This window comes from Andrena cerasifolii, chromosome 4 (assembly GCF_050908995.1).
Source record: "Andrena cerasifolii isolate SP2316 chromosome 4, iyAndCera1_principal, whole genome shotgun sequence".
Classification (NCBI taxonomy): Eukaryota; Metazoa; Arthropoda; class Insecta; order Hymenoptera; family Andrenidae; genus Andrena; species Andrena cerasifolii.
In genome coordinates this window covers 2,923,628-2,938,838 of record NC_135121.1, presented here as the reverse complement: position 1 = coordinate 2,938,838, position 15,211 = coordinate 2,923,628, and the positions used below count along the sequence as shown (strand labels likewise).

The 15,211-nt window shown below is 39.3% G+C and overlaps 1 protein-coding gene across 2 annotated transcripts in view; it reads left to right on the top strand.

The window, feature by feature from the left end:
* The window catches only part of LOC143368043 (activator of 90 kDa heat shock protein ATPase homolog 1), a 55,359-nt gene that overhangs the window by 27,759 nt on the left and 12,389 nt on the right, over nt 1–15,211 (top strand). For both annotated transcript variants that reach the window (XM_076810400.1, XM_076810399.1), the window contains exon 6: nt 9,902–9,984. In XM_076810400.1, coding sequence (XP_076666515.1) covers nt 9,902–9,984 — 83 coding nt within the window. The remainder of the gene's footprint in view (nt 1–9,901; nt 9,985–15,211) is intronic.

The following is a 15,211-nucleotide window of genomic DNA, read 5'->3' as shown; positions in this document are numbered from 1 at the left end:
TCAGTGATTTATTTTAAAAATTAGCAAGATGGCGGGCAAAATGCAAGAAAAATATTTTTCGACTTTTTTCTTTGCAATTTTCGATTTTAAAAGTAGGTTAGACTCAATGAAAATACTTCGTTGGAATCCCTGCGAGAGTCATAGGTATGCAGAATAAGCAATAAAATTTATAAAGCAATCGGTTCGATAGATTTTTAGATTTTATCTTCACGATGTGAAAAAGTGACGTTTTGAAAAAAAAACGCGTTCAAAGTTTCCATCTATCGAGGCCGAGCCTCTGCGCTCCCTACAAAATGCTTCTATAGAAGCTAAAATTATCGAAATTTTTCCATAAAAATTTAACAGTACATTCTTGAGGATATGTACTTTCGAAAAATGTTTTTAAAAATATCGATTTTTTCAACCCGTCTAGCCGGAATGACCCCTTAAGCGTATATTGTTATAAACGTATGGATTACCAACACTATAATCGAATGTTGGTTTATAGCTTGTTATTTAATGTCTTTTGTGTGGGAAGATGTTGATATGTATTTGTCCAGTATTCCTTTTCCGACATACGATGAAGACGCACGATTTTCGACTTATGTTTCTATACAATCATTCTGCAGCCGTAGCTGCACGCAATATTTGTAGGAGAATAAGAATCGGTCGATCGGATTCCTGGACCGGAATTCAAACCCAGATCATTCTCTTGCGGGCGATTGCTCTAACCAGTCTAACCATTAATTGAGGCGTATTGAAGTCGTATTTGAAGTCATTTTTCGGAGAGCAAGAAGGGCGAGCGTTGAAGAGCACCAGCAAAGGGGCCACATGAGGAGTCATGCATCGATTTTTATGAAAGTTTCATCATGAAAGTTTGTAGGAAGATAGAAAATCAAACCATATTTGATCCATTAGTGTATGCGGCTAATAGTTTACGAGGTATTTAACACTAAACATCGGATTCGTTCGCTTCCGCGGTACACCCCTAGAATCTTAATGATGTATCAAGCACCGCCGCGCCGCACAGTGTGCGATTTTGGACAAAAATCGCTAGACAGTGCAAATCTTGACCGATTTCAATAATTTTTTTTTTAAAATACTCATAAAGGGCTCAGCAATAATGGAGGAGTGCAGTAAATCCTGTATTTTTTTAGTCTAATCTATAAAAAATATTATTTAGCATAACATGACATGAAGTGCACAATGATAAACGGCAAAGTATGTAATATACTAACTGAGCAAAAAGCTTCATCTTGCTGTAATATTTGTCGAGTTGGACCTAAATTTATAAATAATCTGGGTTATGTGAAAAGTCTTCAAAGTAATGAAGAATGCTACAAATTCGGCCTTTCTACACTCCACTGTTGGATCCGTTTCATGGAATATCTATTACACGTAGCGTATAATCTTGATTTCAAACAAAGGTTCAGCAAGGACAGCTAAAGAAAAACATTTAAAGAAATTAAGGGGAAAAAGTATACAAAATTCTTTAATATGTAATCTTTCATTACACGTAGATATTGTTAAGCAAGGTTTTGGAACAACCAACACTGGTAATGTTGCTCGTTCCTTTTTTGCCCAAGCCAAAGCCGTTGCGAAATATACTGGTTTACAAGGAGACCGCACAGGTTATGCAATCGGTTCTGGAATGAGACTGGGTGGACATTGTAGTGCACACCTAGTGTTACAAAACCGTAAAGGGTTTTTGTACAGTGGGCCTTCGTTTTCGAGAAATTACTGTATACGATTATCCCTACGGTCAGATATGACCAGAGCTCTAACTGCCGTTAAAGTCTATTCGATAGTCTGCAGCCCGCGACGTCTTCGGCATATTTTTTAAATATATAAAAACACTCACACTTATAGACGTAGTAAATTTAATACATCATCGATAATGATAATAATATTAATATTGTTGCACTGATATTATTTGTAATTTGCGGTTTTATTATATTTATATTATATCTGCACTTGTATTATGTTTCTACTTTATGTGCAGTATTATTATAATAATATATATTATTAACATCGTTACAGTGCAAAATAATTTTAGCTGCAGCCATTGCATTACTACGGTAAGAAAAAGAAAAAAAAAACAAGCGCGCACCAGGAATCGAACCCAAGATCTCCAGCACCGTAGCCAAACATCTTAATATCGCAGCTACGACCGTTGCTTCCTAAGAATGGTTGCACAACTGAAATATTACTGTCGCGCAAAACTTTGAACTCAAATTTCTCGAAAACGAAGGCCTACTGTACAAAAACCCTTTACGGTTTTGTAACACTAGGTGTGCACTACAATGTCCACCCAGTCTCATTCCAGAACCGATTGCATAACCTGTGCGGTCTCTTTGTTAGATGAACATTTGATCCAAAGATTGTATAATATTTTGCAAGTTTTAACTTGTGGTAGAATGATCGATTGTAGTAAATTTAAAACATATTGCTTCGATACTGCAGATATTTGTGTGGAATTGTATTGTTGAGAGCACCGGGTATAGGCCCGTGCATAGCCTGCTGGTGCTCGCAGCTGAAGATAGAAGAAGGTCGGCCCCCTTGAAGAGGACGATCGGAGAGGCCGACGAGAAAGAGATCTTGTACCGAACGCCATTGCGTTCGGACGTACGGGTCGCACCTTTGTAAACTATTGGTCTGTGTAACAATATAGTTCAGTCGTGTGTGCGTCCGTGTCTATTATTCTACTCCTTTGCGTCGGGGTGGCCTGCGGTGAAAACGCCCCGGTGCAACAGTATGAATGGTATAAAATGCCACAATCCCTTCATAAATTTCTTATTCATGGAAGCGACATTATTAAATCATTTGATTTACCGTTTGGCTGGCTATCAGAAGAGCCACAAGAAGGAAATAATACAATTTTTCGTAAAGCACGAGCTAAACATAGTAGAATGTGCAACAGGCAAATGAGTAACAAAGATATTTTACATTATCTCTTGATCTCATCAGATCCCTTAATTAGCTCTCTCAGACTGAAAGAAGATAAAAAAGTTAAGTCCTTAACGGTTGATGCTGAAGAAATGTTATTATAAAATAAGCCACAATGCATGTAACATTTCAATGCATCTAACATGGCATATATAATTCATATTAACAAATTATTATAAAATTAGTTGCCACATCAAATTCTATTTTAATTACAATTCCTAAAAAATTAAATATATATATATATATATATTAGAAATAAAATCAAAACTAATAAAAATAAAATATAATTTAAAAGTATTAGATTTAAATCAGCTACACTTACAGTTTATTTAAAACATAAATTTTGTAAATTTGAATTAAAATTTTTATTTTATAGCTGATATTAAATTTACAAACAATTCATTATTCATTTTTAATATCCTCAATTTCCAAAGTTTACGTTTTTATGTCATGTTATGCTAAATAATATTTTTTTATAGATTAGACTAAAAAATACAGGATTTACTGCACCCCTCCGTTATTGCTGAGCCCTTTACGAGTATTTAAAAAAAAAAATTATTGAAATCGGTCAAGATTTGTGCTGTCTAGCGATTTTTGTCCAAAATCGCACACTGTGCGCCGTCGTAACCTATTAGTACGATACCAGTTCGACAACTGTCTGGCTTGTGTTCGATTAACATTATCCATACCTCTTTTTTTCGTTACACTCTATTCCAGTTTAACATTTCAATTACTTAATGTTTTTAATATTTGGATGGAAAAAGAAAAAATATAAAAACAATAATTTTCACAATCTTTTGAAACTAGAATATTAGTACTTGTTACGAAGTAAGTGATTAGCCGAAGATGAGCACCAGGTATACTTGCATTTTTGGTGAAGGCCTGTAGTATATGTGCGTAGTGAATCTATCGTTAGATCGATGGGACCGCCATGTGACGACGCAGAACGCAAGGGCGAGTACGAACATTACGATTTTTGATTAGCAAAATTATTTGTAGGTAAAAAAAATCATAAAAAGTCCCTTTTTTACGGTGTTAGGTGTATGTAACCCCCTAATACACAATCAACTATCCGTTCCAATATTTAAGAAAATGTTACAGTATTCATTGTTCTTCGCACATTGATTTTCGCAATGGTTCGGCATTCAGGGCCGGCGTGACACTACATATGATACCGGGCGAAACCATTTTTTAGCACCCCCATCCTCATTTTATAAGAAAAAAACCATCTGTTTTACTTTACATAGTTTTATTAGGGTAAACGATACAGTAGTTGACCACTTACTGAATATAAAAGAAAATGGCATATTTTTTACTGAAAAATTATTTTTATTAAAACCATCTGTCAATATACCGAAATCCGCCCCAGTATCAACCATGTAGGCAATCTTTGACTTTTTATCAGTCACTAAGATGCGGCGAGACCTGGAACTGTCGTCGTGCGCCACGTTCACGGACGGCTCTTCTCGTTTCCCGAAATCCAAGTACACGGGGATACGCACTTTGTTGCTCTAGTCTTATAGTTGGCGTGATACCAACACAGTTCTCATTTCTCCCAACTGCGGGATCGGCTGAGTTGGCCTGATCGGGTGAAGGGTCGCTGACGCTTGACGGACATGGCCGCGATTTGGTCTTGCAGCTTCTTCAGCGGCTCGCGTATTTCCGCCCACTCGCTGTTCGCGGGCTCCTTGTGCACGGCGGCGAGTCGTCCCTGCTCCGGTCGAATATCGTGGATCCGATCCGCTATCTCCGTCAGAACGGTGATATCTGAGTCCGTTGTTGCAGCCAAAACTCGCTGCGTATTAGACGGCAGGCGGTTCTTCCGCAACGTCAAAATGAAATCGTCCGGAACCGATGGGGTGGCCAACTTCTTTAAACCCCGGAAAAACTGGGAAGGCGTCCGATCACTTATGTCCTCACTCTCTAATAGTTTTGCACACGCGTACCATCAAACTCAGTGGGCCGTTTAATCACCTCGCGTTTCAAGTGTTCATATTGTCCCGTAGCAGGCGGATTAATCACCACATCCTCGACCTGCTCGATATATTTTTCCCCGAGATTCGCGATAGTAATGTTAAATTTCGTCTCGTCACTCGTAATGCGCGTGGACGCAAACTGCGCCTCCAAAAGTCTGAACCACAACACAATCTTGTGTGGCCAGAACTCTGGAATCCTTAATGAATCATGCGCAGTAGCGCCCATTTCAAACGACGAACTCAGTGCCGCGAACGAACCAAGCGCGCTTGCGTAGACCGCACGTTTAACCGGACGCCGAATAAACCCAGCGTAGTGCGCGACCGGCGGGAACCGGATGCTAGTTCTAATTGGTGCTCGAGTTCGCGCAGCAAGTGATTGGCGAGAGCAAAGTCTCGCCAAACCGTATAACTCCAGGCGCGCCAGCAGCCTAAATTCAGACTTGGTTTTGCCAACAAACCGAACAGAAGCCGCTCAGTATATTTTAAATCGACGTCCTTATCCAAACCTTCAAATCCGAAGTCGCTTTAACTAGCCCTTGAAATTCCATTTCGAAGTCGCTTTAATTAGCCCTTCAAATCCAAATTCCGAAGTCGCTTTCACTAGCCCTTCGAATTCCATTTCGAAGTCGCTTTAACTAGCCCTTCAAATTCCATTTCGAAGTCTCTTTAACTAGCCCTTCAAATTCCATTTCGAAATCGCTTTAACTAGCCCTTCAATCACGTCTCCCAAGCGTGGGCCAGCTGATAGGCACCAGAAGACACTACCAATTTGAAGGAAGGACGTCAACTCCATAAACTTCCATCCTAGAAAGCGTGGGCAAGCTGATAGGCAACTGGAAGCCAATACACTTACTAGCGAAGGAAACATCTGCATCTCCCAACTTAAACATTACTCTCCGACCTAGCGTCGCTCCTTGTATTATATTTATATTACCGACCTAGCGTCGAGACTCTTGTTAAATTAGCGATCTAGCATCGTACTACTTAACTAATTAATTAACCATTATATACCGAAATCGTCAAAAACGAATCTTTGCGTTCAGCCCTACCCGCCGAAGGGTCAAATCCTATTTCTTATCGACCAAGCGTAATTTTCGTAACTTTAATACCGACCGAAGCGTCTAATTCTATTTCTTATCGACCAAGCGTAAATTTCGTTACTTTAATATTGACCGATACGTCATTACGCAATTGTCAATCTTCGATCAATTTAGAATCAAATTCCCACGACACCGTGTCGTAATATATGTTCAGACCCGAACAAGCGTCAAACCCTTTATTTGAATAAACTACTTTTGTTATTTTATGGTAAAGAAGGACTCTCGTTTCTTGAAATTCATTTCTTTATCTCACGCTACCCGAACCAATCCCACAATTCCACGAGTAACCGCTCTATTCGTAGAATCTCCTGTGACAAACGGCACGACCTGTTCTAGAACGCTACATCTGTAATAACATGATGCCATTGTAGAAAAGCTGTGTATGTGAACGAAACACTTTCTCATTTCCTTCTTCTGGAGTTGTATTTTTGGCAGGTTAACCTAATCTTTTATTATTACCTGTATGTATACCACTTTTATTCACATCACATCAGGCTACATTAATAACTTGGAAGTTAATGTGGAACGTCGCACAGAAAATTTTTAAACAAAATCTCTATAGTTCTGATCATCTAAAATCTGATCATGTAAAATCTTGATTTTTTTTTAGATTTAGAGTCATTGTAAAGCACTTTTCTTTCATGTTGAAGCTCTGTTTTGTCAACTAAGGCACACATACTACTTTTGTGACCATTGCTATTTCCTAACCTCCCATAACCCTCACATATAATTCTTCTATTTTCCTATATTTTAGCAAAAAAATTTAAATTTGCAATTAGAGCAATCTACATATATAGCAGTGCTGTCCAAGGTCGCTCCCGCGGGAGCTTGGGGTTCTCCCACTCTTGTCCGCGTTGTCACGGGTACCGCGCGACGCTAACCGCGAAGACGCTAGCCCGGCTAGCCCGTCATGGCTGCCTTCGTAACGCGGCGCGATCTCCTTGACAACGGAATGCACGCTGTGCGAGAGAAAGATTGGAAGGGGAAGCAGGCGCGTGAGGGGCCCCTACGCTGGACAGCGCTGATATATAGGGTCAGGTGGGGTAGAGTGTAACAAAAAAGTTTATAATCATTGTAGACAACAGAATGTATAATAAATCAACTTTTCTTTTGAACTTAAACAATCAACAGTCTTGGTCCTTCAAATCAGAATTAGCAGATGTTAACAATTATCCTTAAAAGCTAATCAATTTGACACTTTTCCGAGATCACATATAGTAATTGTTACAGTGTGCCCCAGATCTGGGGTATAATATAACAGAATAGGACACGCTATAACAATTGCACATAACCTTCAAAATACCAATAAAGTACAAAAAAGCATTAACTCAAAATATATCTTTTCAAAATATTATCTGGAAATAAATAAGAATGTGCATGACGTTTTGTCTTATTTGCCGTTTTAGGAAATGTCAATATAAGTTCTATATCATCTTGCCCCACTCAGCATCTGGCCGTCAACATTTTTGCAAACCACAGTACTGTTGCGAGATGAGAAGAACGAACGACTACCCACAAGCTAAAATGTCACAGGGACAAGGGGAATCGCCCGCTCGCTCCACCTTATCCCCTCCAACACAGTTCGTCCCGTGACGCAGAGCGCGAACGAAACAAATCACGACAGCCTGCGGATATGGACAGCCGTAAGAACCGAAAAGTAGGACTTCTTGGGGGGGATAAGGTGGAGCGAGCGGGCGATTCCCCTTGCCCCTGTGACATTTCAGCTCGTGGATAGTGGTTCTTCTTCTCATCTCGCAATAGTAGGTGCCCTCCACTTACCTCGAAACGCGTCGCGCTTTCCGAAAGCCGTTCCGCTTGCCTCCGCGGCCCCTCAGGCGCCTAAAAATGTACTTCGATGCACGGGCTACTTTTAACGAAGTTGGCTTTAAATTCTGCAAATTAATTTTATATGTAACTTCGTTAACTATAACTCGGATTATCTCGGGTTTGGAATCTTTTTCATCGGGGCCACACAAGGAATCGATTGGTGTCACTTTCGTGAAGATCCGATGAGAAATGCAAAACTTATAATTTTTCTTTTTTTAATGGCTAGTGTTATCATTATCTTTTATGGCCCTATTACGTAGAAACCCATTTCCTTTTTAACTGACTTAAAAGGACGAGGTTACTCAATTCGTCACGTACATTTCATTATGTTTGTATGTTCACGCATAACTACCGCATAGGTGCACCGATTTCGATGTTTTTTTATTTGAAAGAGTATGAAGAGCCGGTGGTACCATGTTAATTTTTATTATCTAGATATTCTAGAATTATCTAGAATTCCCGTTTTAATGTATGTTCGCGTCTAACTTTGTAACGCGTATACCGATTTGGATGATTCTTTCGTTGTTATATAGAGTATGTTCTCCAATTGGTACCACGATAAATGTTCTTCTTATTATTATCCAGATACTCTGGAATTATCAAGAATTCCAGTTTTAATGTATGTTCGCGTCTAACTTTGTCACATGTGTACCGATTTGGATGATTCTTTTGTTGTTATATGGAGAATATTCCCAAATTGGTACAATGATAAATGTTTTTTTAATTGACTTCAAACAAAGGTCACTAAAAATTATAAAATAATAAACTTCTTTAAAAAAGTAAAAAACCGACTTCAAAGGTGCGCGCTAAAAAGAATAAAATAATTTTTTTAAGTCGGTGCCAAAATAGAAACAAAATTAAATCGGCTGGACGCGTGACATTCCACTAAATTTTTGGGCGCTCTAATTCCTGGGCGTTAGTGTGCTTAATGGACTATAATTGATAAAAGTTTAGAAATTGATTTAATTTTGTTTCTATTTTGACACCGACTCAAAAATATTATTTTATTCTTTTTCGCGCACCTTTGAAGTCGGTTTTTTTTAAAAGTTTATTTAATATCTGTTGTCAAACATCCTGTATATGAAGATTATTTGTTGTAGATACAATTAAAATATATTCTTGCATACTTAATTTTTATACAAATATGTTTGTAGTATAAATTTTGGGAAATCTTTGCCTAATTTATATTATTAATAAACATCATAGTACACTATAACAATTAAAATTATTATATAACAAATTATTAAAAAATTATTTCATATTAAATTTAAGTACATAATACTTAATCCAGGCCTTGAAAACTGTTATAATATCGATTTCGGTTCCCCAAACGGTTATGAAGACATTTTATTCTGAATAACTGTTATGAGGAACCGGAAGAATTCCCTACTATTATCTGTTTCGGTTACGGTTCCTATTTCCCTCCTCATATCGGCTCCATAACCGTTATTTTTTCGGTTCTATATCGGTTTCGAAACGGTTCTAGTATCAATTGTTGTATCGGCTTTTCCCTAATTAATATCATTAATTATTATTGTAGCTGCAGCTTACTGTGTATGTGTATATTTTATACAAAAACTATATTGAAAAAGGAGAAACATTTATACATATCATTGTTTTCTAATAAAGCCTTGAAATAAATAAATCAGCTACATATTTTGTACATTTCATACACACACACACACACACACTATATTTTTCAGAATAAAAAGTTAAAAGTTTCTCCTGTTTCTATAAGGATTTTGTAAAAAATATGTTACTATATACAGTAATCTGCAGCTACACTAATTAATGATATTAATTAGGGGAAAGTCGATAAAAGAATTGATTCTGGAACCGTTTCAAAACCGATATAGAATCGAAAAAATAACGGATATGGAACCGATATGGATGGGAAATAGGAACCATAACCGAAACAGATAATAGTTGGAAATTTCGGTTCTTCATAACAGTTATTAGGAACAAAGGTGCTCCATAACCGATTTAAACCGAATATTTATATAACAGGTTTAATCATACTACTTTTATTAATTTTGAATACTATATAAATTTGATATTTTTTGTTTTAATTAGAATTTACAATTGGGATGATTCTACCCAAGAAGGATAATATGAAGGAAAGCATCTCGAGTATTACATCTGGGTTTGATGCAAAAGTAAGTATAAGAAAACATAATTGCAAGCAAACATACGTTTTAAGGGATTACTCCGCCTTGACTGGCCCAAAACGAGCGGTATTTTCACGAATCTTTTACAGGAAATTTATATGCTCAGTTGAAATGACCTTTTAATTTTTTTTAAACGTCTATGTTTATAACAAAAATAATGACGATCTCATTCACGTAACGGCGCGTATGTCACGCTGGTGACACTGATTAAAATTTCCTCAGCAACCGAAAATCAAAAGTTCAGCAGTTTTCTTATTATTAAAAGTACCCTTTATCGTATGACGAACGAATCTTTTTAAATTCAAGACATTGTAGAAATTATAACTTTTTTTTTAAAAAATAGGAAGATTTTTTGTCGACCTATTTTTCAGTATCGTGAGGACTCATTAAAAAACGAAATCGTACACCACACAATGTAGAATATTATTGAGAATATGTGTACAGAGCGGGGGGCAGAGCGAGAATTGATATGGAATCGATATCGAACCGGTAGCGAAGTATGTGGAGGGGGAATCGCGGATAAACCGCAACTACGGGACGTGGTACCGTCTGTCGGTGAGGAGGAACATATTAATTTTAAGATTTTAATATACGCGAAAAACAGAATCTCGGGCGACGGGGCTCGAACCCAAGACCTTCGCGTTACTGGTCAGTCGCCCAACTTTTTTTTTAAAAATATTGTTTATTGGATATCATGCACAATCATTAAGAACAAAGGCATAAAAAACAAAGCGTACAAAAAAATTGCCATCCACTTGGCGGGACGGAGGGAGCTCGGAGAGCTGCCTGACACTCGGGACCGTGGCAAGCCCTCAGACCTCTCACTAGCTCCCCGCGCTATAGGAGTGGAAGGAGGTATATACAGGGGAGTCCACAAGTCTCTGTTCGAACCGTCGAAACACGCGACGAGCGCCGAAGGGAATTAAGAACTGTCGTGAAGTAAAAGCGTGTCAGGGAAATATTTACTAGGATGTCAGGGGTACTCTACCGGTGCCATTGTAAGGGCGCGCAGGGTGCAGCGGTGCGCCCGACGACTACGGGAAGTTGCAGAGGACCTTCCCGAAGGTGGGACAGTCTACGCATGTGTTTGTTGCGAATGGACAGCCACCAATATTTGTCGAAATTGAGGCGTTGAAAGTCGTTACAGTCCCTCATAGGGATAGTAGCGGAGAATCTGAATGTGTCTCTGTCACGAACTCGTCGGGACCCCACACCAGCCTTTTGTTGGCTTCATTACGCCGCCAATGGTAAATAATGAGGACGTTACTGGCGTCCTGGATTAGGCCCGCGTTATCGCAGTATGGGAAAGCTTGAGGGGCGACGTAGCCAGAGGTAAGTTGCCTACGAGTCGAAGCCACATCTTGAGTGGCGAGGGGTTTGGTCGAGTCGATATTGATAGCAGGAAGGTTGGCGAAATAGTCCTGAGTAAGCTTAATCATGAATAGGTGTATACGAGGGACTTCCGCTCTGTTGTACAAGGTGTTGTTACTAACGTAGTGCTGCCAATCGGTGGCTTGGGTTCGATATAGCCGCATAGAGGCCCTCATGACCTTTCGCTCACAGGCTCTAATTTTTTCAGCCACCGTGTGATTAAAGTTCCATAAGATGGGGGCAGCGTAGGTGATGATGGGGCGTACTAGAAGTAAATACAAGATAACTCGCGCTTTGTTGGAGAGGTACTTGTTATGTTGGCCCTAAAAGCCTTGTATGCTTTCTCTAGCTGAAGGTCAAAGTGAGTGCTACACCGCAGAAGATGAACATCGAGATATTTAACAACATTCCTGTGGGGTATCAGGACCTTATTGCACGTGCCGGAAGCGTGGCTGAAATTTGGAAGAGTTTAGCACCGGCTTTAACTTTGGAGTTTAGGCTTACAAGCGGTTTGCGGAATAAAGTGGTTTCGCATTTCTGGGGGTTCAGCTTGAGGTTCCAGGACGCGTAGAATCTGTTTAGGTTATCTACTAGGGTGTCAAGGTTATTCTGGACCGCATCGACTGATTCCCCGCCATAGATTACGTCGTTGTCGGCGAAGGCTAAGAGACCTGCATTCCCCTATTCACTGAAGCCGAAAAGATTCAGGGGGTCGCATAACAAAATGTTAAAAAGAATGGGTGAGTTAACGGTGCCTTGTTAGAGGCATTCAGTAATTGCAAATTCCTGCGAAGAGAGCGGTTTGCCATCTCAGGTGAAAAAATATCTGCCTGTGACCATGTCCCAATCAAGGGAGATGAACCAACGAGGGAAACCCTTCTTAAGGAGTCTAAAGATAAGGCCGTTCAACCATACAGAATCAAAGGCCTTCTCCAGGTCAAGGAAGGCCTCACCAACCAACCGAGTGGCATCGATCTTTGAGATAGTGTCCGAGAGGAACTTGTGTATTACGTGGGTTGTTTAGTGGTGGAACCTGAACCTGTAATGGTGATTAGGAATAATGTAGAGTTACGCAGGCTGGATGGCAGAATTAAACGGTTTACAGAGATAGATTTTGGTAGATAACAAAAGGCGTGTATTTTCACGTGGAGTACAACAGTCATCTAGGTTATGTTTCACAAAATCGTTCGTCTTCCGATATCGATACCAACCCCGGAAGTCTGCTCGAGATTGGTCGGTCTTTATTGTATTGCCAACCTAACACTCCCCTTCAATAAAATAAACATAGAGTACAAAATATAAACAAGAAAAACCTTGTTCTTCTTTCTGACCGTCGTGAGTAGTACTCTCTACAATCTGATACATAATTTTATAATTAACATATTTAATTGCCTTTCGGTCTTTATCTAAACTCATTTTAAGCCCCGACGGAGCTTTACAAATTGCGGTCTCGCCAGCGGTTTTGTGACGATGTCAGCGATCTGTTCCTGGCTTGGCAGATACTTTAATTCTACGTGTTCTTTTCCAATTAGGTCCTTAATATAATTGTACTTAATGTTTATGATTTCCATCCGCTTCAGCTATCTTTATTGCTGATTGGTTATCTTCAAAAAGCAATATGTTGTCAATTTTTTCGATTCTTAGGTCCTTTAGTACCGCTTGAACCTAGTGTAGCTCAGCCACTGCTGAATTCAGTACCACATACTCCGCCTCGCGGGAGGACAACGCCACCGTTGACTGTTTCCTTGTTGACGAAGCCACTGTATTTTCGAATACCTTGATCGCGTGACCCGATGTTGACTTTCGGCCTGTTTTGTCCCCTGCCCAGTCAGAGTCGGCATATCCCTGGATTACTTGGTTTCTGCCCATTATTCCTTTCCAAAATTCTTTGACTGTAACATGCTTCTAGCTGCTTCAACCACTGTTCTGTTTTCTCTTTCAATGCGGCCATTTTGTTGAGGTGTATATCGGCAGCTTCTTTGATGGGTTATCCCTTTACCTTCTAGGTAGTCACTCACCTCTTGGTTGACTTCTTCTAATGCATTGTCGGTTCTCAGGATTTGAACTTTTTCCAGTATAAGTTCCAGCTAGCTTTATGAATTTGATTTTATTTTGTTTAGCTTCGGATTTTCTTTTAAAAAAATAGACTGCTCGGTAGTGACTAAAATCATCTTTCAGAAGGAGGAAATAACGTGCTCCTCTTACAGATGGTTTTTCCATTGCACCTGCATTTGTTGCAATATTTACACTTAAAGGAAATGGTAAAGTATGTTGCTTGCCTAGGATACAAACGTCGCAAAAGAATGTCTTGTCATCTTCGAATTTTATGTCCATCTGACTTAAGGTGTTTCTAACCTGTATGCCATTCTGATGTGCTAACCTCTCGTGCCATGTGTTTAGGTTTTGGATCTTCTGGCTGGCTGCGACTATAAATGCTCGATGTTTCTTTTTGCGGTCTCAATCTGCTTCTAATTTCAGGCGGTACAACTTATCGATTCTTTCTCCGATTACATATATTTCACCGTCTTTTATTAGCTTTTGCAGTGGTCCGATTTAATTCGATGGAGTATCCTTTATCTGAAACTGAGCTTATCAAAAATAGGTTACATTTCAATTCTGGTACATGGAGCATACTTTTAATTTCGCCTTCTTTCCAATTTTGTCTATTGAATGTTTTTACTTTGATGTCCCCTTGTCAAATCGCTTGTATAACTGATCCGTTTCCAACATTTACGTCAATGTGTGTAGTTAGAGTTTCATAGTTGTCCATCCATTGCTTATTAAAGGACATGTGTTCGCTTGCTCCTGAATCAGCGTACCAGTTGGATTCTACTAATTTGGCATTATTGAGTGAAGCCAATGTCGTATACGCAGCACGGGTTCTTCCTTCTCTGTGGTCACTCGATTTCTTATTTAAGAAGTTTTGACTTCCTGTTTCGCCTCTAAAACGACAAGATTTTGCTTTGTGGTTAGTTTTGTGGCAAATAAAGCATCCTCCTGCATCGTAGTCCTTTTTTAGTCTACAACTGTTCGCCATATGAGCATCTTTTTTGCAAATGTTGCATACTGTGGACCCTCCAGATTTGTCGTTTGACTCGTTAGTGGTATTTTTATTTGCTGCTTTCGTGTGTTCATACCTATTTGTGCTCTTGGTCGCAAACGCTACTTCACTCGTGGTTGTACTTTCTTTCATTCTTTCTTCCTCAACTAGCATGCGACTCACCAATTCATTCATTTTCCGATCTATAACTGGTGTCGAATCTCAGGCGCTTAAAAAATGCTTATACGTACTTGGTAACACTGTCAGAATTCTGGTCATCATCATCCTTTCTGGTATTTTTTCTTCGCATTTTTCCAGGTCAGATTTAACATCTTCTAATCCAGAGATGTACCTTGCGATCCCTTAATTCTGATATGTGTAGTTAAAGAATTTTTGCTGCAATATATCCATGCTCAGTTCCAATTTCTGCTCATAGATCGAATGCAGTTTTTCCCAAATTTCCCGCGAGCTGCTGCAATTCAAAACGTGTATTATGGGTCCTTCTTCGAGTCTACTTCCTATCAGGTCTTGGGCTTTAAAATCTTATGTCTCATATGCTCGCATTTTGTCTTCACTTTGCGTTCCACTTCGCAGCTCTGGTCGCGATACATGAATTTTCTCCAAGAGTGCCTCCAGGGTATAAAATATCGGAGACGCCCCAACAGACTATTTACCTTTCAATCAACGCACGGATCAAGATGTTCGATAGACGTTCGATTGGCATTCAAAGTGACTCGATAGACGTTCAAAATGGTTCGGTAGATGTTCGATAGACGTGCGGAGTGGTTCGATAAATGTTCTATA